The following is a 27,731-nucleotide window of genomic DNA, read 5'->3' as shown; positions in this document are numbered from 1 at the left end:
CCCTGAGTGGATGAGAGTGGGGGCTATGGGGAGGATGAGCAAACCGACCATAGCACTGTGGTGCAGGGAACCATTCAAGAGGGGGAAGAAAGGAGAAAAATAATTGCAATCAGGAATAATGTAGTCAGGGGAATGGACACTGTTCTCTTGTGGCCAGGATTGAAAATCCCGAAGGCTAAGTTGCATGCCTGGTGCCCTGGGTTCAGGATATCTCGTCTGGGCTGCAGAGCAACTTGGAGTAGGAGGAGAAAGATCCAGTTGTCATGGTTCACAGAGCTGTCAACGATATCAGTAAAAAGAGGAAAGAGGTTGTGCCAGAGAATTAGGGGTGCCTAATACGGAAGACAGTGGAGCAGCAATAGCAGGAATTTCTGGGGGTAATTTGAGAGACACAACACAAATTCATCCAAAGGAAGAAGAAACGTACTCAGAGGAAGATGAAGCATCCACAGGAGACAACGGAAGACAGGGACAGCAAAAAAGCAAAAGAAAAACCGCATATTATGATGAGGTTTAGTGGGAAGCCTTTAAAACCCCGCAGAGTTTGAAAGAATTTCTGTTGTGCCTCTCAAATTATCCCCAGAAATTCCTGCTATTGCTGCTCCACCATCTTCCATATTAGGAACCCCTTCCCTTCAACGCTGGGATAAACAGCAAAGTTTTAAATTCCTCAAAATTATTGAGGAACTTATCAGCCATGATTGAATGGCGAAGCAGACTTGATGGCCTAATTTCTGCTCCTATGTCTTATGGTCTTATTACTGTGGGGTACTATTTTCATTATTATTATTCCCTTATCTGCTACAAAATCAATGACTGAAATACTCAGAAGCAGGTCACACACACACACACACACACACACACACACACACACACACACACACACACACACACACACACACACACACACACACACACACACAGGATTTCCCACTGCCTGGGGCTATTCCTTATGGTCTTACCGCAACACTTTGTTCTTCCAACCAGTCCATGCACTTTAACAATTCTCTCCAGAATCACTAATATAACCTTATAAGTCAAAATATTTCGGGAAAATGAAGATTAAATGAACAATTTTATAAAACTCCTTGGAGTTTTATATTGGACTTTGCCCCCAGCATTGTTCAGGAGATTAACCTTTAATTCCCAGTGACTTTAGAGCATTCCAGGAGGATCTGGCAGCTCAAACATGAAGAAGATTCTGAGGTCAGATCGGTACTTACAAAACTTTCAAATGATTGTTGATAGGTCTTCAAGTCCTGAACAGAGTCACAGTTGCTGTTGTTGGAATCCTGCAAAATTCTTTGAAGGCTGTGCACATTCTGAACGGCCAGTAACATACCTTCCTGAGCAAGAAAAAAATCAACAATAATTATCAAATATTAGGACAGAAAATAAAAGTAATGATAGTGAGCAAGGGGCAAGGTTAGGATGGAAATCTTGTCAGAGAGAGGAGCAGAACTTCCTCAAGGAGGGTATACCCGGAAGAGATGTGGCAGTGAGTTAAACTTGAAAATAAACTGAAGAACTACAGATGCTGGAAATCTGAAAAAACAGAAATTGCCGGAGAAACACAGTAGGTCTAGCAGCATCTGTGGGAAGAAAGCAGAGTTATCGTTTTGAGTTTGGTGACTCTTCATCAGAGCTTCTTGTATTGTACAACAGTAATCATTCCTTGGTTCAAAACGTTTTTAACAAAATAAGGACCAATATTGAAAGATGGGGAGTTTATAGTGTGGCGAGTGTATGCTAAAAAACTTGACTTCTCTCATATATTAGGCCCTGAGTTCTGGGATTTGTCAGAATTGTGGAACTGATCAGCAGCAGTTTATGATTACTGTCAAGTGCTGTCACCACTCGTCCTTTCTATACAGAGTCCAAGGGCTTGTTTGGTCAACAGTGGTCAAGGGTAAACCAAGAGTGGGTTGAACCAACTGCATCCACTGTACCCGGTGCGGCTTCCTCTACATTGGGGAAACCAAGCGGAGGCTTGGGGACCGCTTTGCAGAACACCTCCGCTCAGTTCGCAACAAACAACTGCACCTCCCAGTCGCAAACCATTTCCACTCCCCCTCCCATTCTCTTGATGACATGTCCATCATGGGCCTCCTGCACTGCCACAATGATGCCACCCGAAGGTTGCAGGAACAGCAACTCATATTCCGCCTGGGAACCCTGCAGCCATATGGTATCAATGTGGACTTCACCAGTTTCAAAATCTCCCCTTCCCCCACTGCATCCCTAAACCAGCCCAGTTCATCCCCTCCCCCCACTGCACCACACAACCAGCCCAGCTCTTCCCCCCCACCCACTGCATCCCAAAACCAGTCCAACCTGTCTCTGCCTCCCTAACCGGTTCTTCCTCTCACCCATCCCTTCCTCCCACCCCAAGCCGCACCCCCAGCTACCTACTAACCTCATCCCACCTCCTTGACCTGTCCGTCTTCCCTGGACTGACCTATCCCCTCCCTACCTCCCCACCCACACCTTCTCCACCTATCTTCTTTACTCTCCATCTTCGGTCCGCCTCCCCCTCTCTCCCTATTTATTCCAGTTCCCTCCCCCCATCCCCCTCTCTGATGAAGGGTCTAGGCCCGAAACGTCAGCTTTTGTGCTCCTGAGATGCTGCTTGGCCTGCTGTGTTCATCCAGCCTCACATTTTATTATCTTGGAATCTCCAGCATCTGCAGTTCCCATTATCTCTGAACCAACAGGTACTTGTCTTAACAACAAGACGTAGTTTATTCTGTGAAGCAATAGGTAATGAGTTAGTTAGACATAACACCTAAGACTACCAGCAGCCAAGGATGACCCATCAGGATCTACAGCTGAGCACAGTGTTCTTGAGACATAGTGGCAATGTTCCTTCTTCTGATCCAGGAGGTCTGGGTTCAAGACTACCTACTCCAGAGGTGTGTCACAACATCCCTGAACAGAGTGATGACAGAATATCCCTGCAGAGCTGACTTGCTGGTTTTTCCACTCAACACAATGCGGCATCATTAGATTGGGTGGAGCCTAATACATTCTGCAATATTAATAATTGAAAAGCTATTACATTATACATCACCTTGTCCAACATCTTCTCCATCCACCTCCTCCATATACCTTCAGGTACGTAACTGTGTATACATTTACCACTCCCACACCAGCCCCAATCGTGGAAGATGACTGCTCCATCAAAACAAATTCTGTCTTCCTTGTGGTATCCTGGATTTTCAGAGCGGGCAACTTCTTGTTTCTAACTACATCCTGAACTGTAATTTTTGTCTGGCTTCAATGGAATCTCATGAAGTGCATTTTCACTTTTTTTGAGTGAATCATTATTCTTGATCTGCTGATACACCTGGGTTGCAGCATGTAAATTCATATTATCACCTTGTTCAGTACGTGAGGCATCTCCATTCACCCCCCTCTGAGCATATCTTTCTCGTGAACTCAACATTCCTAGAGACAGTAGGAACTGCAGATGCTGGAGAAGCTGAGATAACAAGGTGTAGAGCTGGATGAACACAGCAGGTCAAACAGCATCAGAGGAGTAGGAAGGTGCACGTTTTGGACCTAGACTTTTCTTCAGAAATGAGATAACAAGGTGTAGAGCTGGAGGAACACAGCAGGTCAAGCAGCATCAGAGGAGTAGGAAGGCGTGCGTTTTGGACCTAGACTTTTCTTCAGAAATGAGATAACAAGATGTAGAGCTGGAGGAACACAGCAGGCCAAGCAGCATCATAGGACCAGGAAAGCTGACATTTTGGACCTAGACCATTCTTCAGTAAATCCCAGAGGAGGAGGGTAACTTCTTCAGGGAAGGCATCTTTAGGAGAGGCTTCACACAGTGGGGTCCAGAGGGAGGTCCTGGAGGAGTGCTGCTTACATAGTGTTATCTTAGTCATTGATGCTGACTCTTTCTTGAAAGACAGGGGTTGAACTTGAATTTTTGAACTTTAGCTTTTAGACTTGTGTTGACTCATCGACTGGAATCAATTTCAAATCTGCTGTATCAGTTTGTTCAGTGTCCTGCTTTGCTGTCTCTACAACCTCAGCTATAGATTGGTCAATGACTACAAGTGGGTTGTGCTGCTCATTTTTATTCTCAGAATTTGCTTCTCATGACCAACTTTGCTGAATTTTATCTTTTGAATTGTTTTTAATGCTGATAGAATGGAAAACATTTCCCTGCAGTTCTGTGAAGTCTGCTGACAGTGTGAAACAATTCTTTTATGCTAATGTAGATAATTTCAATAGATTCCTTCTTCCTTTTGGCTTACATCTGGGAAGCCCAACAATATCTTCTACCCATTTCATGCATCTGTGCATATTGACCACTAAACCCTCCCCAAGCATATTCATACAAAGCTCTGCCCCCCAAGATCCAATAACTGAAACTTTCTTGATGAAATTTTATTGAATAAAATGTTCTTTTTGTCATCTCTCATTTAATTCATAATACTTCACCAACCTCATAGAAAAGCATATTCCACACAATGTGTAAAATTTATTAACATTTCAGTCTCCATGCATGTTTCCACAGATGAAAACACAGCTCAGTTCCTTATAACTTACATATAAAACAGGCACTAAAAGTGGCTGTCATTCTACAGTTACAGCCACCCAGAAAAAGTTGGGGCAAGTGTTGTAAATAATCAGCTCAATAACAACCTGAATGTTTTGATGGTAGCAGGAAGTATTCTTTGCACAAAGTCTCACAGCCTTCTCTAAGTTTCGAAATATTTTCTCCTCTCTATCGAATGTCTCATCTTTGACCTGTAAATAACCAAATACAGTTTACAGTTTATGCAAACATACACAAACATCTGTGCTTCCAACTGGCCAATAGATAAGCCATTACCATTTCATTTACACATGTTCAGCCTACTCCGTGGCAGGTAACATTTGCAAGTCAATTTTGAACGATCAAGTGGTCAGGAGTGGACAAGGTGCCGTGGCCAACCAATGCTTCCCTGTCACCAAACTATGGGGTTTCAGCGAGTTAAACTCCAACAGTGTCTGCAAGCAAACTAAGACCAGATCTCTGCTGGGTTTGTCCTGCTAGAATGGGAGCTGATGGTGGTGCCTGGGGCCTGGTGTGTAACGTGTGACTTGGGCAGGGTGACTGTGTCAGGCTCTGACTTGATGAGGGTAGCCGTGGGACAGTTCTCCCAGTTTTTGACACAAGCCCCCAGATGTTAGTAAGGAGGATGTAGCAGGATTCGACAGGGGCTGTGTTTGCATTTGTCGGTTTCAGCGCTTCAGTTGGTGCGAGGTGGTCTGTCTATTTCAATTCCTTTCTTTAGACTTTGCAGTGGTTTTGACACAACTGAGTGACCTGCTGGGTCATTTCAGAGGGCAGTTAAGAGGTAATGCAGTGGGTCTGTTGTAGGCCAAAGTGGGTAAGGACAGCAGGAATGAATGAAGCATTACACGGTCACCATCAGACTAGCTTTTAGTTCAGAGTTTATGGAAAATTCAAATTTCACCACTTTGCCATGGCATGGTTCAAACCCAGGTCTCCAGAAATATCCCGAGGTTCTGAATTAGTAGTGCCATTTTAACTACACCACTTGTTCAGAAACAAGACATCAGAAATCTGGATGCAATGGAGAGGGTGGAAGTCAAACATGGTATTTGGGATAGTTGGGAATAGTTTGGAATAGTTGGGAGTAGTTGGGAATAGTTTGGAATAGTTGGGAATAGTTTGGAATTGTTGAGTCTGGGGTATGTCAAAGCCAAGGATAAGGGTGTGTTTTCGACAGCACACAGGCTGAGACAGAAACAGGTGATATCATTGAGGTGGCAGGAGGCAATCTTGTGGCCAAGAGGATATGGAGTCAAAACTCAGTTGAGGATTAATTGGTCTAGTGTTTAAAATGCCCTCAATATTAATAACAAGGAAAATACCTGTAGCTCCCCCCAGGTGAGGATCTTCAAGTGACTGGTGACACGGTTGGACTTTTTCCTAATTGATCGAATGTTCACCTTGGACAGCTTGTCCCTTAGAGATTCATCTTCATCACTTTTCTTGTACTTCATCACTGAAGAAACAAGATGCAAGTGAAGCAAATTAGTCCAATTGCAGAAAATGTTCACTGCGGGGGCGCTCTTCTGGCCCAGCAGTAATGTCTGTATCAATGGACCAGGAGGCCCAAATTCAATTTGAGCTACTCCAGAGATGTGTAATAACTTCTCTGAACAAGTTGACTAGAAAAAAGAAATGTTAAATGTGTGTTTTGTAGAACTGCTTTTGAAAATTTAGCTCCAGGACAATGGAGTAATGGTGATGTCTGGCTCTCTGTTCCTCTCCTCAGTGCTTGACTCTGTTGCCTTTACACAATTGGTTTTATGGGTTTATCTCCAGAACGTTTGGTAAAATTTCATCATTGTTGAAGCCATATTGCAGGTGAAGGGTCGAAGCCATATAGCAGTAGTGTCTCACACTACAGTCTGCTTTGTTCAAATCTAGTTTAAGTTTCTGGATTCCTAGGAGTCACGTCTAAAGTTGGAATCCAAAGTACCCACTAGTTTGCTTATGCTTCAATTTTCAAAAGCTGGTCTTCAGATTTTGGATTCATTCAACTAACCATCAGAATGAAAGCCAAATGAGAATTTTTAATTCATAATTTCATGTTATGTCATACCTCATAAAATTGTCGACACAAAAAGACCTGAACTGCCCCGTCTCCATTGGCACATCACCTGATCTTGGAAAAGTCAGGATCCAAAGGGTGAACTTGCCCACGCCTCCCAAAGTCAGAACACAGCGTTACTCTCCAAGTTTTACCATTCTCCTACCCCATGGTTCAGTTTAAAGCATTGCCTTTCCTCCTAGGATGTAGTTGATCCAAAATTTGCACTTGTTTCCTCGCAGAAAGGGCTAACCTTGCACTCTCTTTCTCTAATTGTTTAGATTTTTAGTCGGGTTACCTGAGAGCAAAGTTTCAAACGCTGAATTATTTTCACAGCAGCTTTGACAGTGTCAATCTGTAAACTTTATAAATTTACAATCTAGAGTGGGAATGTGGGTGTGGATATTTGGAAAACCTGCGGGGTCTTCCCACTCATTAAGACTGTGTGCTAGTACAAACCAGGCAGAGTGGTCAATGGGACGGGTCAGAAAAGGAGGTAAACATGGGCAGCGGATGCTGGTGAAATGAGCAGAAGCTCTGCATTACCGGGTCTGGCCACAATTAAACCCATCAGCAAGCTTTTGGGGAGTTGCATCAATCTGTTTTCACGTCCGTTTGTTTGCTACCAAATGAATCACACAAAAACTTTTCCAAAACATCTTGAAGAGTTCTCTCCTCTTTTAGATTTTGGATGGTTATTGTCCACATCTAGGGCTGCTTTTTGACTGAATGTTGGCAATTTCCTCACTCTAAGACAAATGCATGATGAATGACTCCCTTTTATGTTGAAGTATTTACAATGATGAACACCAATGGCCTTACCTAGGTCTTTCCGCCTTTTAAACTCATTAATGTTCACGTTGATTTGCCTCACTGCTGCTAACGCTTCTCCAACTGGTTTATGATCTGCATGTAACTCTGGAGTGGATTTGAAAAGCTCACTCAATAGCAGCGGGTACTTCATCACTCGTTGTACTGGCTTAATAAGCAGCGAGCCCATATCCAACAAGGTGGACTTCCCTCTAGAAATAGAAACACAAACAGATACTCATCATTTCTACTTACAAACAATCATAACCAATGTTTTCTCTCATTTGAATATCTATGGACACAGGGTCTGGAGTGGATCACTCAATCCCTTGAGGTGTTCAATGATTGAACGAGCATGATGTTATTTCCCTATTTTGTCTGGTTATGGCAGAGGTTGGTTTTCTACTCTTCCACAGGAAATGGGCATCACTGGCAAAGCTAGCACAGGCCAACACGGTGGCTCAGTGGTTAGCCCTGCTGCCTCACAGTGCCAGGGACCCGGGTTTGATTCCACCCTTGGGCGAATGTATGTGTGGAGCTTGCACGTTCTCCCTGTGTCTGTGTGGGTTTCCTCTGGGTGCTCCGGTTTTCTCCTACAATCCAAAGATGTGCAGGTTAGGACGGCCGTAAATGACTAAGTGAGCCAGGCTTCCAACACCATCAATAGGATAGATTATTGGGATCTTGCTATGCAGAAAAGGGATATGATGGTAAAGAACTAACTTCATTGGACTAATTCAGAGACTGAGTAAATCTCTGGGGCTGAGGGTTCAAATCCCACCACGGAATTCAGATACAATTTATAAATCCAGAACCTGAAAGTAGTCTCAGTGACAGTGACCATGACATTGTCAGTGATTGTTGGAAAAACCCATCTGGTTCACCAATGTTAGTTAGCAATGGAAATCTAGCAGGCTTACCTGGTCAGACCTACATGTGAGCTCATATCCACATGTGGTTGGCTCTTAACAACCCTCTGAATGGCCTAGAAAGCCAATGCAGTTCAAGCATATTTGGGGATGGGCAACAAATCTTAGATAACCACATCACATCAGAGAATAATATAAAAGGCCACCTGATTTGCTACATTGCAAAAGTGGCTCTGCTTCATGAGCTGTGCAGAAAAGCGCAATGAGATAGCCCAAGGTTGTGAAAGTGCTCCATTAATGCTTGCATAAATTCAACCTCTTTTGAGCTTTGCGATAGATTAGATTAGATTAGATCCCCTACAGTGTGGAAACAGGCCCTTCGGTCCAACAAGTCTACACCGCCCCTTGCAGCATCCCACCCATACCCATCTCCTATAACCCACACATCCCTGAACACTATGGGTAATTTAGCACTGCCAGTCCACCTATCCTGCACATCTTTGGACTGTGGGGGGAAACCGGAGCACCCGGAGGAAACCCACGCAGACACGGGGAGAATGTGCAAACTCCACACAGACAGTCGCCCGAGGGTGGGATTGAACCCGGGTCCCTGGCGCTGTGAGGCTGCAGTGCTAACCACTGAGACACCGTGCCGCCCATAGCATGGGGATGACCTTTTTGGGGGGGAAATAGGGAAGAATCCCAGGATGGAAGCTTACCCAAATACGTGACTATTTACCCCAGGTGATTCAGGTTTCTTTGAGTGACTAAAAAAAACAACCTGACAGAGGAAGTAAATTAATGGAAGAGGTACAGCAATGAGGTGAAGCAAAGCTGGTTAACTCCCTGCTGCAAAATCTGGGAATGAGATGGAATCAAGGGAGATAGTTTCTCCATTCTTAGGCTTGTCTGAGGGAATACATTGTTGCTGGTTAGTGCAAGTTAATTCATTTGCTCTCTTGGGAAAAGCACTTTGGATCCCAATGCAGTTGGAACGCTGTAAAATATTCTGATATGGTTTTGAAAGAAATGCAATTTACACTTGATGTTATCCATTACACGTTGAACAATTCTACAATCCCATACTCTATTTATTCCAGGCAGAACTCATGATCTTATACATCACATGCAGCTTTACACATTGTCCAGAATTCATACATCTTCCTTTCAGAAAATAATTTTTCTTTCACTTGTTTGGTAGGGCAGCTCTTGAGAACTGCAGAAAAGCAGACATTTTTGAATCTTTTCATCTTGCTCTCTTCAGGGCATTTGCAAGATATACCAATGTAAGGTTTTCTAAAAACTCTGTGAGACAAGAGTGCTGTTTGGCTGGCAAGTGGGCACTGATCGGTAGAGGCGTTGTCATATAGAATACAGCAGTTAGATGATTTCTGACATTTAACCACTCCACGCTTTGTCTATATTTAAACAATGAGGGTTGACTGTCATTGGTCAAGGCATTGCCCCAAGGAATGAATCACTGAATGGCTGCAGCCTATTATATCGCGTTGAATCAAGGATGATATGTATAAATGTTCTTTCTGACTGCATGCAACTGCCCCCTATATATTAGTATGTGTAGTTTCCAGTATGTGGAAGTTCACTGAGCGTCTGACTGTTATTCTTCATTGACTGTCAGTATAATTCTTAGCACACACAGGATTCTTTAGTAAAAGTTGTCCAATCATGGAATCATATCGAATGTTGGACATTGTGTTATGAATTTTGCAAGTATTGTCCAGTGGGGTACGGTCAGTAGCTTGCCTATTGAGAAAGGCTGAAGAGACACGTTGTTTGTTATAATCTGCCAGTCATTAGGGCGTATGGCCAATATACCCGGCATCATACAAGCACTGAAATTCAGATACAACATTGCTCATTTGTTTGATAAGCAGAATTTTTTTTAGCTTGATGGTAGCATCCTGTTTGTGGTTAACACCACTTGTGAGATGCCTAGTTTTATCTGTTATCCAAAGTTATGACAGAATTTACCCTTCTAGGGTAATTTTAGACAAGGTGGTGACTTTTCAGGACCGCAAATTATTGCCCTAGGTCCATTCACGATTTTGCATGACATACAACAAGAAATGACCTGATCAGAGTGGCGACTATCCCACAGAATGGCTCTGATGTTCCCTATCGTCAGCATCAAACTGGCACCATGTACAAAAGGCCAGTCTACAATAACACTGGGAACTATAGGTTTGACTGTAAACTGTCAGTCATCATCAAACTGGTGCATTGTTCACAGCAATGCCTCAATAATTCAGAATTAACTTGCCAAACTATCAGCACTGGCTTTCCATACAATATAAAACATTGAGTTCCATTAATTCCCCAGTTCTGAGGAAAGGTTACCGGATGCAAAACATTAACTCTGATTTCTTTCCATTGATGCTGCCAGTTCCGATGAGTTTTTACAGCAATTTCTGTTCTTGTTTCTGATTTACAGCATCTGCAGTTCTTTCAGTTTTTATTGATCCCTTTACATTGTTATTTCTTATAAGAGTGCAAGACGGAAACCTCAATAAAAATGTCCCTTTTCAGCATTTCCTCTTGTGTTATCAATATTGCAAAAGATTAGAGAAAGGAGTACAGGTAGTCCTGCCATAATGCATATTTCATTAACGCAAATTGGCTGTAACCCAATTGGTGAATAGTGGATGCTGTTTGGTTAATGAGAACTTTCTGCTGTACAGGTTTAGTAATTTTCAAAGGCGATTTTCTGCAGCACAATCTCCTATATTGCGATGTCACATAAAAAAGCAACTATCATATTATAGGAGAACTACATGTACAGTGAGGACAAGTCTGATTAACAACTCCAATTTCTAGCTTTAGTGGATTACCAATGATTCTTGGATAAACATTCACTGAGAAATTTTAAGATTATTTTCCTGAATTAATGGTCATGTTGGCTGGCAACCGAATGATGACTAGCAGCCATGGAACAAATAGAAACTGTTCTAGTAACAGTCTAACGTATAAATCATCGTGTACTCAGAGAGACAGCCACAGCCAGAGCAACAGGATGTAGGAAAAACAAAAGGTGGAAGTAATTTTTTTTGTTACAGATAAAATTGTATACTCACTGCTCCTGGTATATTTTCCTAATTTTTAAAAGAAATAAATCATAATTAAAACAAGTTAAAAAAAACTTGAACATAAAGCAATTTTAAAACTGATAAACTGGAGGCTGTGTAGGTTGAGAAAAGGTGCTATTAATTATCACTTTCTCAGATCCATATATTCATGCTCTCCTCGAGGGGAGTTTTTTTTAACTCACTGAGCACTTTCATGTCAAAAAGACCATTGTCTAACACTGTTGAAGAACTGGTCCAATTTCAGCAAATGGTTAACACACAGGGTTGGAATCGGAGGCATTTCTGGAGCTTTGCTCACTTGATTCTTGACCATATGACCCCTGATGTTATCTGAAGGACAAATATTTGTCAGGACACAGAGGGAGAGCTTAAGAGAGTGAAACAGTGGAACAGGAAGATTTTCCTCCACTTAAAATGGCAGAGGCTCATTCAAAAAACTGTACCCCTGACAGTACAGCACTGCCTTACTTAGAGCACTGGGAATATTAGCCTCAGCAATGGGGGCAAGCTTCTCATGTTGCAGATGTTTAGGTTCTAAGTTAAAATTGCTACCCGCTGGGCCTCAACTGACATTTGCCTTAGAAAACCACAGGTACTTACTTCAGCGCATCGACTTGATTCCTTATATGTTGCTGAATTTCATCATCTTTGTCATATGTTTCAAGCAAACTATTGGCATCATTGTGGTGGTAACAATAGATTTTGTAAACTTCTTCTAAAGGAGTTTTAAGCTGCAAAAATATTTCACCTGTTTAAAGAAGTGAAGACAATATAAATTGAGCTCCTGGAAACTGACTGAAGCCTTCACACTTAAGCATACTAAATCACAAATGAATCCAATAAAAACACTTACCTGATCTCAGCCACAGTCAGTGATAAATCTGACCTCACACTCCCTCTGCTCCACCACTGGTGACATTGCCTAGATTCCAAATTATAAAATTCTCAAACTAAATCTCTCCATTTCTTTCTTCGCTCCTTAAGACCATCATTAAAACTCATTGCTCAAATATTAACGTCATCATTCCTAATGGCAGTTAAATGATGATATGAGCAAAGGGTATAGCGCCAGTGACTAATTTGTCTGATTGTGCACCCTTTCAATGGTTCTGCAAATTGAAGAAGGTGCACAAATGGATGTTGTTGCAATTCATTTAAAAAAAAGAAAAAAAAGCAGGAAATATGCTCCAGCTTTTGTGCTCCTGAGATGCTGCTGGGCATGCTGTGTTCATCCAGCCCCACACTTTGTTATCTTGGATTCTCCAGCATCTGCAGTTTCCATTATCACTGAAGGAAATATGCTCCTGCCTGTTTCCAGTGACAACTGTCCGTAACACCTCTCAAATGCCTTTGCAGTGCCATTTCTGCCAGCTCTGTCCTGGCCCTACTCCCCTGCTACCTGCTCTCTCATCCACAGCTCTGTTTTCCTGTCATCCCCCACTCCTCACCTCTGCCATCTCTATCTCTGTCATGCCCACCTAGTCATGTCACCCCCAGAGACAGAAATTGCTGAGATGTCAGGCTGGAGCTGATGGTAGTTATGCTTGCATGTGAGAAACCTCCTGCATTTACTGTCTGGGTCCCTTTTAAGGAATTGGGAGATGTTGTAGACATCATTGGAGCCAACCCTGAAGAAAAGAGATAACAAGGTGTGGAGCTGGATGAACACAGCAGGCCAAACAGCATCAGAGGAGCAGGAAAGCTGGCGTTTTGGGCCTAGATCGTTCATCAGAAAATTCATCCAGCTCTACATCTTGTTATCTCAGATTCTACAGCATCTGCAGTTCCTACTATCGCCGCACAAAATGACACTGATATTGAATGTTAACTCTGTTTCTCTCTCCACACCAGCAATTGCCAGACCTGCTGGGTGTTCCCAGTCTTTTCTCTTTAGATTTTGGATTTCCAGCAACTGAACTATCTGGTCAAGATGGTAGCTGGATCTCCAGCTCCTTTTCCTTGGACCGTTTCTCCCACTCGCTGCAGGTTTTCTTCACTAACCCACTCCCAACTTCTTAAAGTACCTCACCCAGAGGGAATGGAGAACAGAGTCCGAGACCTACTCAGAAGACGGGTCGCAGCTGGAGTCCAAAGCAGGGAGCGGGGCGAGCGCGGGCCGAGTCCCAGAGCGGGACGTGTCCCAGAGCAGGGAGCGGGGCGTGTCCCGGAGTGGGGAATGTCCCAGAGCAGGGAGCGGGGCATTACCCGGAGTTGGGGGGTGTCCTGGAGTGGGGTGTGTCCCGGAGTGGGGAATGTCCCAGAGTGGGGAGAGAAGCGTGTCCCGGAGTGGGGTGTGTCCCAGAGCAGGGAGCGGGGCGTGTCCCGGAGTGGGGTGTGTCCCAGAGCAGGGAGCGGGGCATTACCCGGAGTTGGGGGGTGTCCTGGAGTGGGGTGTGTCCCGGAGTGGGGAATGTCCCAGAGTGGGGAGAGAAGCGTGTCCCGGAGTGGGGTGTGTCCCAGAGCAGGGAGCGGGGCGTGTCCCGGAGTGGGGTGTGTCCCAGAGCAGGGAGCGGGGCATTACCCGGAGTTGGGGGGTGTCCTGGAGTGGGGTGTGTCCCGGAGTGGGGAATGTCCCAGAGTGGGGAGAGAAGCGTGTCCCGGAGTGGGGTGTGTCCCAGAGCAGGGAGCGGGGCATTACCCGGAGTTGGGGGGTGTCCCGGAGTGGGGAATGTCCCAGAGTGGGGAGCGGAGCGTGTCCCGGAGTGGGGAGCAGGGCGTGTCCCAGAGCAGGGAGCGGGGCATTACCCGGAGCGGGACGTGTCCCGGAGTGGGGAGCAAGGCAAGCTCAGGCCGAGTCCTGGAAGTGAGTTGCAACTGGAGCCTGGAGCAGGGAGTGGGGAGCAGACCAAGCACAGGCTGGCTGTGGGAATGAGACCTGGAGACCGGTGTGTGAAGGCAGTGTGACCGTGTGTTCTGAAGCCTGGTGGGCACACAATCAGTGACAAAGGACAATAACCTGAATACTTTAACGATACTTTCTAATCTCATTCTGGACTTTTAAACACTGTATATCCATACCAGTCCTTTTTACTATTTTAATTCTGTAACAACACTTAAAGTATCTGTACCTCGCTACCCTGGCCCTGAGATGGCATCGAGAGGTGACACTACAAACTTTTCGCTGCATTCTTTCAAGTGCACATGACAATAAAGCCTATTCTCTTCTATTCTATTCTATCTTACGTCAGCATGAACGTGTGTATTAATATCGCACATTTATTGCACCAGCTCATCATGAAGGCCCGGACAAAGGGAAAGCCAAGGTGGATGCATTGTAATCTGAATCGGCTTTTTGGGAGTTTGCCCAAAACTGAGTGCTGAATATTCATTGATTGTCATGTCGGGGGCGGGGGGGAGGGTCTGGGAAGACTGACAAGGCAACTTCGGCAGGAATATAACTGTTTACAGAATTTTTGAGCAGCGTGTGTGACAGGGAGTTAAAAGAAAAAACCAAGCAATCAAAAATAAAAGTCTCCCTTGATCAGCTGCCTCGCCTACTCGTTAATATTGATACAAACACCTCATCATTAAGGTCCTTGAACTTTAACCTGGTGTGAGGAGCAGATTACAGACCTGAACTTGCCTGAAAATAGCGGAAATTTTGTCAAAATCAGTAAGTACAAAGTAGTTACTTACTGAACCACGTGAAATGTCATAAATGTGAACTTTGCAACTGGTATCTACTGTCATAGGAGCACAAGAAACAGGAGCTGGAGCAGGCCATTCAGCCCACTATTCAGCAAGTTCACGGATGCTTTGCCCCAAGCTTCAACTCCTCTTTTGAGTCAACTCCCTGCATCCCTCAACTCAACGTTTTTTAAACCTACATAATTCCTCATTAAACACTTGCAGTGATCTAGTCTCCACATCACTCTAGCCTCCAAAATTCCAGAAATTCACTGCCCTCTGAGAGAAGAAAGTTCTTTCTACCTCGGATTTAAACGAGCTCCCCCCTCCATGATGCGCACCCATAATCCCAAGTTTGAGATTCCTCCGTTATTGGAAATGTCTTCCTAATATCTACCCCGTCAAGCCTCCTCTAGTCTGTTTTGAATCTTGTCCAGCAAATGGTCAGCAACATTTGTTCAAGGTTGGCTGCTGATAAGGGTGTATAGCAAGGTGTGGTACACATTCTTACAGAATGTTAAGTAACATAATTATTTGCAAAAGATGGCAAGAGAAGATATCTTCTACAAGACTCCAGTTCCATGTGATCTGATATGAACATGATGTAGCTCCTTGTGCACATGCTCAGTAGCAGTTCCCAGAGTCCTCTTTGCCCTGGGGCATCGATGGTGGAATTGGTGGGGACTGTATTTCACAGTAACCCTTCTTAATTAAGTCCCCTTTTCACATGAAAGAAAAGAGAAGATGGCAGTGGGAAATTGTGCTCAAGGTTTGCATTTATTCCTCATTGTCCCTACTGATGGTTGATCAATTGCATGAATGACACAACTTCCAGCTGTTAGAGGGTGTTTACCTCCTGTTATCCGACAGTAATATGATTAATCCTAGTGTCACTGCCAATATAATGCTTTAATACTGGCCTCAAGTTGTAATCACTGAAAAAAGACATCAGGAATGCAAAGTTGTACAAAAATCAAAGCCTTTTGCATTTTATAAATGGAATATTTCAGAATTAATCAGTTGCACAAAACATTGGTTGGTCACAACAGGAGTATAGTGGGCAGTTTTAGAAAGATTATTAAAGCTATAAAGAGCAGGCAGCGTAATTAAGGGGTCTTACCTGAGGTGTGAAATACTGAAAAGTGTGATGACGGAACAGTAAAGTTAAAACAAAGGACGAAATAGGTGCTGAAATTGTCTATTCAATTCCTCCAGCCTACTCCCCTATTCAGTTAGACCACAGCTGATCTTATTTCCCAAACTGTCAGCTCCACGGCATTTTGGAGTCGATCTGTAGCTCAGGTTTGGGTGTTGAAGTTGGTTGGCTCGCCGAGCTGGTTTATTGTTCCGCAAACGTTTCGTTACCGTGCTGGGTAACATCCTCAGTGCAGCCTCTGATGAAGCGTCGGTGTGTTTTCCCGCCTGGTTTTTAAACTCTGGGGTCTGTTGTGCTGGATTACTTCACTTCCGGGTTTCCTCCGTAGTGGAATGTATATGAGGTCGAGTTCTATGTGTTTATTAATGGTACTATGAAGAAAAGCCAGAAGTGAGGCAACCCAGCTCAATGGGCCCCAGAGTTTAAAAACCAGGCGGGAAAACCCACCGACGCTTCATCAGAGGCTGTACTGAAGATGTTACCCAGCACGGTAACGAAACGTCTGCAGAACAATAAACCAGCTTGGTGAGCCAACCAACCTTGACATCTCCACAATTCACGACTCCATTAAGAAATGGTTAATTAAGATTTTTAAAATTGTAAAAGCTCCAATTCAGAGAGCCGAGAATAAGATTATCCCTCTGGTTGTGAAGTTAGAATTGAGCACATAACAACTAAATATGGCAACAAAGGAAGGAGGAGGATGAAAGAAAGGAAGGAGGAGGATGAAAGAAAGGAAGGAGGAGGAAGACAAGAAAGATGGCTTTAGTGAAGGTAATGGAGAGAGATAGAGATTGGTTTGGAATTGTTCTACCTCAAAGTCAGTGTGGTCAGTTTGAGTAAGTGCCTCCTACTGTTTTGTTGATGTTTGTGGTTCTTACAGAGATGCTCGATTGTTAAAAGTAAATATACCCCTGATCATTGCTCACATACCAATCATTTGCATCTCTGGCTCATCTTCAGCAATGGCATATTCTAACATGGACAACAGCTTGGCAGATATCTGATGAACTGATTCAATGTTGCTGAACAACCCATCGACATCAAGACACTCCACCTGCAGACACAAATCCAAATCAATTTACAAAGACAATACAATCCAGTCTTTGTCAAATGAGGTTTAAAAGAGCTGTGCGAGGCAGTTTTTTCACACAAAGGGTGGTGAGTGCCTGGAATGCACTGCCACGGGAGGTGGTAGAAAGAGAGACAGATTAGCAACATTTAAGAAGCACCTGGACAAATACATGAACAGGAAAGAAACGGAGGGATATGAATCCTGTAAATGAAGACAGTTTAGTACAGAAGGGCAAAAAATATCAGTGCAGACTTGGTGGGCCGAAGAGCCTGTTTCTATGTTATATTGTTCTTTGTTCTAAGGAGAAAACATTTCACACCTGGCCATGTCAAGAGGTTTTAGGGCAGATTATTCAAGGCTTGGTCAAGGAAGTAGGTTTAAAGAGAGCCTTTACAAAGGAGAAAGATGCAGAGTGGTGTGGAGACAGAATTCCAGAGGTTTGGGTCAGGAGTGTAGATGGCAGAGTGATAGAAATCAAGGAAGGCTATGAGGGTACAGTTGAGAGGGGCACTGTGGTTTTGGAAGCTCATAGACCTCAAAGGCACTTCAGAAATGAGGAGGAGCAAGACCATGGAGGGATTTGAAATTAAAGAAGATACTTTTCAAATTGACGCATTGTACAACTTGGCCTAAATGAGATCAGTGAGCACGGGGTGACACGCAAACAGAATGTGGTGTGAGTTAGAACACAGGCTGTAGAGGTTTGGACGAGATCAGCTTTTTGGAAGGAAGCGGGGAGACAGGACAGACAGGAAAAGATTCAAATAGTTACAGTTACAAATAGCAAAGGCCAGGGGATGGTATGCATTAGAAGATGGGTGGAGGATGGGAGATAATGGATGCTGATGATGTGGAGGTGGAAATAGGTCACTTTGGTAATGAAGAAAGTACAAAGTATTGCCACCAGCTTTGGGGGAACTGCTGCCATTTCCTCAAGGGAAACAAACACAATAAGAAGAAAAATTGTGAGATTGATTTTGATGTTAAGAAGATCGACAGAATGTCAGCACACTGCAAAGCAAGTCAACAAATCAAAGCTACAGAGAGGAAAAGTTTAAGAAATGTCTTAAGAATATTACCTTTTTCTCTCTCAGTGGTTGAACTACTTGTGTGATGCATAAGTCCAGGTCATTGAAGTGGTCTTTCTCTGTCTCTACGAGCTCTTTGATGACCTTTAACCTCCTGCCCATCATGTGCTGCCTCTGCTCCTCTGGGTCCAGATTTGGGGTCACTGGAGCTTCAGGAATGGCATGAGGAGTCATCTTAGCTGTGAAGGCAGGAAGAAAGAAATGTCAGAATTGATGATAAGTCTTTGTGGGAAATTTTGATTCAGTACGTGAATGTAGCCACCAGAGAAAGTGCAAAACTTGACCTACTCTTGGGAAATAAGGCAGGACGGGTTGACCGAATGTCAGTGGGGGAGCACTTTGGGTCCAATGACCATAATTCTATTAGTTTTAAATTAGTGATGAAAAGGGATAGACTGGATCTAAAAGTTAAACTTCTAAATTAGAGGAAAGCCAATTTTGATGGTATTAGGCAAGAACTTTCAAACATTGTTTGGGGGCAGATGTTTCCAGGTAAAGGGGCAGCTGGAAAACGAGATAGTGAGAGTCCAGTGACAGTATGTTTTGATTTGGGTGAAGGGCAAGGTTGGTAGGTGTAGGGAATTCTGGGTAACGAGAGAAATTGAGGCCTTGGTCAAGACAATGAGGAAAGCATATGTCACATATGGACAGCCGAAATTGAGTGAATCACTAAAACAGTATAAAGGCAGTAGGAGTATACTTAAGAGGGAACTCAGGAGGGAAAAACGGGCACATGATATAGCTTTGGCAAATAGCGTGAAGGAGAATCCAAAGGGATTTTATAAATACATTCAGGACAATAGGGTAAATAGGGAGAGAATAAGGCCACTTAAAAGAAGAAATTTCCTTCATCGAAGGAGAGCCCAATTGAAGGGCTGGACGTAGAGCCAGGTGGAGGGAATGTCTGCTGGCAGCTACCACCTTCCCCCCCCCTGCCCCCCCCCCCCCCCCACACTACTCCCCGCCCGAGCTTCTGACCCCCTTTAGCCACACGTGCCAACTACAGAAAACCCACCCTCCCACACAAACAGCCCTTCTCCTACAAGGGGCCGGCGTGCAGTTCCAGAAGCAGGCACCGTCTTCACCATGGCATTGGTGAGCACAAGACCTGCCGGCCTATCACAGGTCAGCAGCTGTTGCCGGGCACCCATTCTCTCTCTCCCATCTAATGCAGTGGCTTAATTCCAGGTGTAGGATTGGATCCTGCTTTGGTAGGCCTTTCCCAGAACAGACAGCACAGGTTATTTTTTGGCATGCCAGGCAGTAGGCATGTCCCCTGCCACCTGAATGGCATTCCACCCAATTATTTTTAATCAGCTTTTAACATGGCTCTGCCACCTTCAAAGATCTGTGTACTTACACCCCCATGTCGGTGGATTGATGTGCCCTCTGTGAAAATGTATCACTGGATTTATATTGCTGAGGAATGGCTACCATGGCTACACTTAATTTGCATTTTAAGCATTTTGAAGGACAAGATGTTCATTTGTCCAGCACTTACCATAATCACTATACATTACAACTTGTTTCAAAGCTGATGAAGTAGCTTTTGAAGCTATAATAATCACTGCTATAATGTAGGAAACACAGCCATCAATTTGCACACAGCATGATGTCCGAATGCGTATTGCTATAGCGAGTAGGTAACCTGTTTTTGAGACTTGGTTGATTAATGACAAGGGGCCGGGGGTGAAAACATCCCGGATCTCTTTGAAACCATGCAATGGGGTCTTTTACAGCTGGCAGACGGAAGCCTCATCTGATCAGGAAGATTTCAGCACTTGCCACATTGCAGTACTCCCTCTGTACTGCAATGAACCATAAGTCTTCATTTCTGGGCTCTGTCCCTGAACTGGGACGTGGACCTAAAACTTTGTGACTCAAGAGTGAGAATGTGCCACCACTGGCTGATAGAACATCTTTGGGACATCCAACTGCAAACCACAACTAATTAAACACTTTGAAGCCTGTTGCAGAGAAAGGTGCAGACAACAGATACAATAAGTCTAAAGGTGGCTCAGGTAAGGCTGTCTCTCCCTAACATCTTTAATAAAAAAGTAATAATATTTGCTTTGTGTTACGAGATTCACTGTAATGCAGTTTCCCACGTTTGTCCATTCTTTGCCTCTGCACAAGATCTTTTCCCCATCAGTCCTGAAGTACCCCCAGCCTGCCTCTGGTTCCTGCCCCTGCCCATCATCCTGATTGCCCATCCCACCACAGCTCCCATTCCCATCCTCCAATCTAACCTTTAACATCTCCAGGGTCACTAATGGGGACTTGTTGTCCTGCTTCTCTCTTGCTCCTGTTCTGAACTTGCTCTGAAATCCCTGCATTCGTGCACCAAGAGTTGGTCAGTGCAGGAAGTTCTGACCAGCTTCTGCCACAAGATGGAGCCTCAATTAAAACTTTGTCAGCTGAGTATCTTCTTAATATTTACTGCCAATATTATCATTTATAAGTGTAGTGAAGGATAATACAAATGTATTTTAAAGGCTCATTTATTTGTGAATGTAGGAATTTAGGAATGCACATCATTCCAACTTAATAATGTTTCAGTGTTTCTTTAATATTATTTGATTTATTTTATTTTGCAGCCGGGAATCCACAGCAATTCAATCTGTACATTGCTCCTTTTTAGAATAGAATAGCTTTTATCATCACATATACTCACCGGGTATAGTATGAAGCTTCTAACATCGCCAATTAAAGTGCCACCTCAGTTACAGGAAATATCCAGGCACAGCCTCTTTAGTCACAAAATCTCAGACAATAGAGAAATAGAATGTCCAGCGTTACAGAAATAAATGTCTGGTACACAGGCCACACCGGCACCTAGCTTCCAGTCCACACCAGACCCTGGCCCAGATCATCCAGTGACACCACATGCTGGGAGGAAGCTGCCGTGCCAAGCCAGGAGCCTAAGAAACGTCTGAAGGAACCCAACTCCAGCTTTAACATAAATTTCTATGAATTTAAAGTTATGATTTTCAGAAAGGCAACAACAATTTTAAGTGAGGACCTGCTGTAATGCTCACCACATAGTATCTGATTATATTTCACCTTGAAACCTCTGATAAAGTGACACACGTGTGTTGTATTAGCTGCTAATAGTTTGCAAAGCAAAATCCTCTAGCCTGTGATTTTTCTCTTTTTGGCGAAAGGTTGGCTGACATGACAGAAAATTAGACTTGACATGAATCAATCAGCTTGTTAAGAACTGACTAGAAAACTTCGGCCTATCACAGTCCACGACACTGGCACCCTGGGTCTCCAGGTGCTGTGGGCTAATCAGAGACCAGCGGCTGCTGGGTCCAAAAGACAGTTAGTTGAGGCCGATACCTCAGGAGATCCCATGACCAGAAGGTAAACGTTCACAGCTTTTTATCATAGGATAGGGATTCTGGGAGAGGAGTCAGTGGCTTGAGCAGACAGTGGATTTCAGACGTCGCTTCTTACCCCCAATCCATGTGTCCAATTACCCAAGATCAGGGAAACTAGAAGCTTGGCACTACTGAGCAGGAGTTACCATGGTTACTCATTCATGAAACCAACCACATTTCCTGCCTACCAAGAAGGCAAGTACTTGAGGAGGTGACAACTTGCAGATCTATATTCGCTGTTAATTAACTTTTAAGGGTTTTAAGTGGTGGGAGGTCACGAATGTTGCCAATGGGCTTTCTTGCCCAGAAATTAATTGGTGAGATGGCAAGTTTGAATTGCAGAAAGAATATGCACAAACAGTGCGCCCGTCTCATCTGGAAAAAAAACCGGTAATAGTTATATTCTTCTACATTCCTTAAGGCAACGCCTTAACCAATCAGAGTCAATCTGCCTGGTTTCAACTTCAACCAAGCTTGGCAGTTAACTGCCAATCATCACTTAACTGGTGCATTCACCATTGCAAATCTTCTACCAACATTAAGTCCACTTGAGAACCAATCAGCATTCTCTTGTCATGCAGTTCAAAAATGTTATTCCCTTTTACATCAGTATTTCTTGCAAATTGTCCTGATGCAAGATGGAAAGCTTCAACAAAAGTTGTCTTTTTCTGCAATACAGACATAGAGTTCAGCTTAGACTAACCCTAAGAATCCTCTGCACTGCTGGTCTCCATATGACTGTGGTATTTTAAAAAGGGGTAAACAAAAATATGTTTACAAGGATAATACCAGAATTGGGGGGTTATAGCAATGAAAATCTTTACATGCTTTCCTACAGAAATAAGAAGGAGACCTGATAGAGGGTTTTAAAATTAGGAAGGAGTTTGATAGGGTCGATGTAAAAAGGATATGTTCATTTCTGAGGGAGCTGAAATCTAGGAGCCAATAAACATCAGAGACTCACTAATAGCTCCAACAGGGAACGTTTGGGTAATATTTCGGGCTGTATTTTACATCAGCCAATTGGAGTAGGCTCCCACACCCCCACAATGTAACCCCCTCACTCCCGCACCCTGCTCTCCCCCGTGTGTATGTGAAGTTGGGAATTGTGATCTCCAGATGGTAACATGCTGTCGTCATGCCAACCTCCCAAATCACTGAAAGCGAATGGGTGCAGACACCAGCCCCTGAGCAGCCGTCTCGAAATCACTCATGAACAAGACATTCAACTGGTGAACAAAGCAATTGTTTGTGACATTTTGTGGCCGATTGCATTTCCCAGACAGTGTGCCTGTCTCATCTGAAAAAAACAGGTAATAGTTATATTCTTCTGCATTCCTTAAGGCAAGCCTTAACCAATCAGAGTCAATCTGCCTGGTTTCAACTTAAACCAAGCTTGGCAGTTAACTGTCAATCATCACTTAACTGGAGGTCATTTGTGAAAAGGCAGCTTGTGAGTGTTTGACAGCAGCCATGACAGAGAGGGCAGGGCAGCAGTGTCTATATGATTTTTGACTCATTTTTAAACAAATGTTTTTATTAATGCAAAACAAAGATTCCAAAAGCCAATTCCAAGACCGGGGCCTTCGAGCTTGTAGCTGTGAATGACTTGCCATTTGCAGTGATATCTGTTTAATGCCTGCAGTCCTGATTGGGTGGTGAGCATTCCACACCAGCCAACGGCCTCCTCTAATTGGTCACCTTCCCACTGGTTGGCCAGTAATTGGCAATCTGACACTTGATTGGATGAATTGAGATTGTGGGAGCTGAAGGAAGCCTGCAATAAAAACATAAAACTCAGGCTGGAGGCCCTCATGTGGTGCAGTTGTGGCATCCCCAGCCCATTCAACTAGACTAGGAGACTTGGGTTCAAGTCACAGCTGCTCCAATCGTACATAATAACATTTCTGAACAGTTTGATTAGAGGAAAAATAAGTTAAATCTTTTAAAAAAGATCCAGACTAGGGAGCTCTTGTGGTGCAGTTGTAGTTCCCCTAGTGTCTGTGTTCCAAGTCCTACCTGCTCCTGTGTAATAACATCTCTGAACACGCTGATGAAGAAAAACATCTAAAACACAGAGTGTTTACCCAGATAGTGGCGAAAATGTGGAACTCACTGCCACAGGGATACAAATGATTTTGATATTAGAAAGACAAAGGGAGAGAAAGGACTAGATGGATATATTTGAGAGGGCGAGATTAACTCAGTTGATAGGGGTACAGCATTAACACTAAGGAGGATCAGTGGTGTTGTAAATACTCTTTGAGATTTTATGTAAAGGCCAGTGAAAAGCCTATTTTAAGACTGCTCACACAGAGTGATTTACAATTTAACTTCTAGCTCACGTGTCTCTTGGGAGAAAGCTGGTGCTGTGATAAGGGACCAGGGTTTTCTCGATGAATTGACCAAATGGCAGCTCTTGCCTTTACTTATTATGTTGTCTTGTGAATAGACCTTTCGTTGAATAAAATGGAAAAACAAATATTTACTCATGGAAACGTATTTAAGCCTTTGTCAAAATAAATTGACAACAAATGCCATTTGAGGGAGTTTGTTATCTCTGGAGATACAGCAGTCAAACACAGTGCACGCAGATAGTCCACGCATGTCATAAACTTCCTGTAACCATGGCTATGCACAGTAGTACACTGAGCTTTGAACTCTATACTTTTATTTAATAATATTGTACCAATCATTTATGGTGAATAGCATATTCTTGAAAGATGGAGACATTTGTGGTTACAGGTGAATTGCTAGTCTGTTGGGATTTTAATTTGTTCAGTTTTGCCACATTCTCCTGGTCCTTTAAATCAATCTCTCAGATAACAAAGAAATACTACAAGGAGGGATTCTGTTGAAGCTACCACTCATATGCCTTTGTTCTCTCTGTTCCCAGGAAGCAGGTTAGTATCTGTGTTCTGTTTATCTTTTGCCCAGCGAGGAACATGCCTGGGCTCACTGTGAAAACAACGGAATAAAGCATTCTCCTCCAAAGTTTCCACCTCAATATGATGTTCACAACTTATGGCTCTAAAACATATCAGATTTTTCTTCTCAATGGAACGCTGATTAAGAGAATTAAGAGAAGCCAAACCAAATTTCCCAAGCGTCTTTCACTGCAGCATCAGGAGATGGGAATAAATCAAAAGAAGTGGCCACTTTAAAAAAAAACTTTCCCCCTTATCCATCTTCTAACCACCTCTCCCTCTCTCCCCATTTATTTCAGAACCCCCTTCCCCTCCCCCATTTCTGAAGAAGAGTCTAGTCCCGAAATGTCAGCTTTCCTGCTCCTCTGATGCTGCTTGGCCTGCTGTGTTCATCCAGCTCTACACCGTGTTACCTCAGATTTTCCAGCATCTGCAGTTCCTACTGTCTCTGAATCAATTTTATTCAAATTTGTCCCTTTGTTCCTTCATGTGGGCTTCCTGATTGGGCCAGCATTTGTCTGGCTGTTCCTAGTTACCCTTGAATCCAGTGTCTTGCTCAACGATTTCTCAGGACAGTTGGGTTCAATCATATTGCTGTGGGTTTGGAGTGCAGGCCAGGCCAGGTAAAGATTGCAGATTTCCTTCCTACTTACAGCAGTTCATTCCTTCCTGATGGTCGTAACCTCTTGGCTGGATCTTACAGGTATTGCAACGCCTGCTCTACAGGTCAAAAAGACACGAACGTGCTCATCCACAATTCCAGTCTTTCACTGGGAGCTGTTTCAATCTCTTTAAGGTGAGAGTTTGGGAGATAGTCCTGTCTTAAGAAAACTGTCAGCTAGGTTAGATGACTGGCATCTCTGTAGTGCCAGCAATGCCAGGTGAGAATGGTGGCTATTGCTGGGATATCAGGCAGGTTCTAACTCGGGGGGAACCAGCCCTCCAAAGCCTTCCTTATCCTCACTCTTTCGTGGGAGGTGATGGTTGCCTCTGTGGGGTTGGAGTCACATGTAGGCCAGACCAGGTAAGGGTGGCGGATTTTATTTCTGAAGGGGAACTGATAAACCAAATGGATTTGACAACAATTGATGATGGTCACCAGCACTGGGGCAATGAAACTAACATTCCAATTTCAGACTTATTGATCAATTTTGACATGCAGCTATATAGTAGTAGGATTTGAACCCCATGGCCCTTGAGTATTAAACAGGCAATGGGAAGACCACCTTACCAAACTTTACATTGCCTTCAAACCTGCCTGCTCAGCAGCCCCTTACTCTGGTATCATTCTGGGAAATCATTTTATGGCAACTGCTTCTGTACCTGGTTGTCCACTATATAACCTGGAGACCATGACTGTGAACAGGACTCCAAACATGGTCTAACCAGGGCCAGTCCAGGTTTCTCATATTTCTCTGTACTCCAGTTCTCTTCCTGCATACGGTCAGCCCAGTATTGGTCTTATTAATCTTTACTTCTCTACTGCTTAATCTCTTTACCCCATTTAGATTCTGATTTTTCAAGAAGAACCAGGCTTCCTGATGCCTTCCAATTAAATGTACCACCTCCCATCATGATTGAAACTCTGTTGCTGTCTACATGTCATTCTGCAACATTTCAATACCTACTTGTATTTTGTTGTATTTTTCAGCCCTCCCACTATTACATAACAACATGGATAATAGGAGCAGAGGGAGGTTATTTAGCCCTCAACTTGACCCTGCCATTCAATGTGGTCATGATTAATCTGCCCAGGTCTCAAATCCTCTTTCATGCCAGCTCAACACAGTCCTAAACTCTCTGCTATTTCAAAAATCTTTCTACCTCTGTGTTAAATACTTCCAGTGATCTGGCCTGCATCTCTCTCTGGGGTGGAGAATTCTAGATATCCACTCCCCTCTGGGAGAAGAATTTCCTCGGCCCTCAGTTTTAAACTAGCTCTCCCTTATTCTGTAACCATGTTCTCATGTTTAAGGATCCCCCACTAGTGGGAACATCTTCCCAACATCAAGCCAGCCTCACATCATCCCTTCTTCATCTAAACTTTAATGGATAAAGGTCTAAGTTGTTTTGCTGTCCTTAATAAAGCCGACATTGCCGGGCAGTTTTAAATACAGGGACCAAAACTGTCCACAGTGCTCCAGGTGCGACCTCACCAAAACCCAAGGTATTAACTATACCTTCCAAACTGGTATCATCTGCAAATTTTGAAATGGAAGTTCTCATGTCTGGGTCCAAGTTATGTTTGTAACTGGTCCCTAACATCTATCCCTGTGGAACATCTTCCATAAGGAATGATTCTCAACCACCTGCTCTCTGTTGGCAGTCTGTTATCTGTTCTGCCACAAATCTCCTAGACTGCAAGTGGAAAAAAGTGGGCACAAAACGCACCTCCTTTAGAACAACATACCTTGGAGAGAGATTCATGTGTGCAACACCTCCTGGGTTTTCAATAACCACAGCTTATTACCCTGAGGCTTATGTTTACATCTTAGCATGTCATGTTCTTGCAGCACACTTCAGCTAATGTGTTCCCCTACATTTAAGATTCCACCAACCATGCAATAGTGCAAGTGTACAACAGCTAACAATAGCAAAGATCAAGTAATAAAACTGCATAAACACACAGCTTATTTGTAAAGGAAAATGCTGGTTTGATTTAAAGAGGGAGAAAGAAGGAGGACAAAGACTGGAAAATGTTTTCATATTCACTGCTGAGATTGGCTACTGTATTTGTCAAACTCCCAGTAGACCCCATCCTTTTCCAATTCCCAAATGATCACCTATTCTTGACTTTCACCAAGTTGCTTAGCAATAGCTTAATGAATCAACTCAAGAAGAAAAGATTTTTTTAAAAAGATCACAGCAGGGACTTTTTACCCTGGAGAGGGTGCATGTTTATATTGCTGTAGCAAATTCAGATGAAGGTTCAAGATGTTCTGGGTCTTTATAGCCCGTCCTCACAGCTAAAACGGCTTAGAGATACCCATGAGCAAATAATCTTTACTCTGAGAGCAATGAAAATGTGTATCTCACTCTCACAGGGAGTGGTTGGGGTGAATAGTGTAG

At 43.6% G+C, this 27,731-nt stretch overlaps 1 protein-coding gene across 3 annotated transcripts in view; it reads right to left on the bottom strand.

The window, feature by feature from the left end:
* Positions 1–27,731, bottom strand: part of arhgef38 (Rho guanine nucleotide exchange factor (GEF) 38) — a 79,702-nt gene that overhangs the window by 19,394 nt on the left and 32,577 nt on the right. Inside the window, exons 2-9 of one of the 3 annotated variants that reach the window (XM_048537663.2) lie at positions 18,344–18,531; positions 17,123–17,246; positions 12,007–12,154; positions 11,395–11,412; positions 7,446–7,645; positions 5,899–6,032; positions 4,660–4,764; positions 1,224–1,346 (exon numbers count right to left, since the gene is read on the bottom strand). In XM_048537663.2, coding sequence (XP_048393620.1) covers positions 1,224–1,346; positions 4,660–4,764; positions 5,899–6,032; positions 7,446–7,645; positions 11,395–11,412; positions 12,007–12,154; positions 17,123–17,246; positions 18,344–18,531 — 1,040 coding nt within the window. Of the gene's footprint in view, positions 1–1,223; positions 1,347–4,659; positions 4,765–5,898; positions 6,033–7,445; positions 7,646–11,394; positions 11,413–12,002; positions 12,155–17,122; positions 17,247–18,343; positions 18,532–27,731 lie in introns of those variants that run through there. The other 2 variants (XM_048537671.2, XM_048537682.2) reach the window with 2 other exon arrangements.

This window comes from Stegostoma tigrinum, chromosome 1 (genome assembly GCF_030684315.1).
Source record: "Stegostoma tigrinum isolate sSteTig4 chromosome 1, sSteTig4.hap1, whole genome shotgun sequence".
NCBI lineage: Eukaryota > Metazoa > Chordata > Chondrichthyes > Orectolobiformes > Stegostomatidae > Stegostoma > Stegostoma tigrinum.
This window is presented reverse-complemented; position numbering and strand designations above follow the sequence as displayed.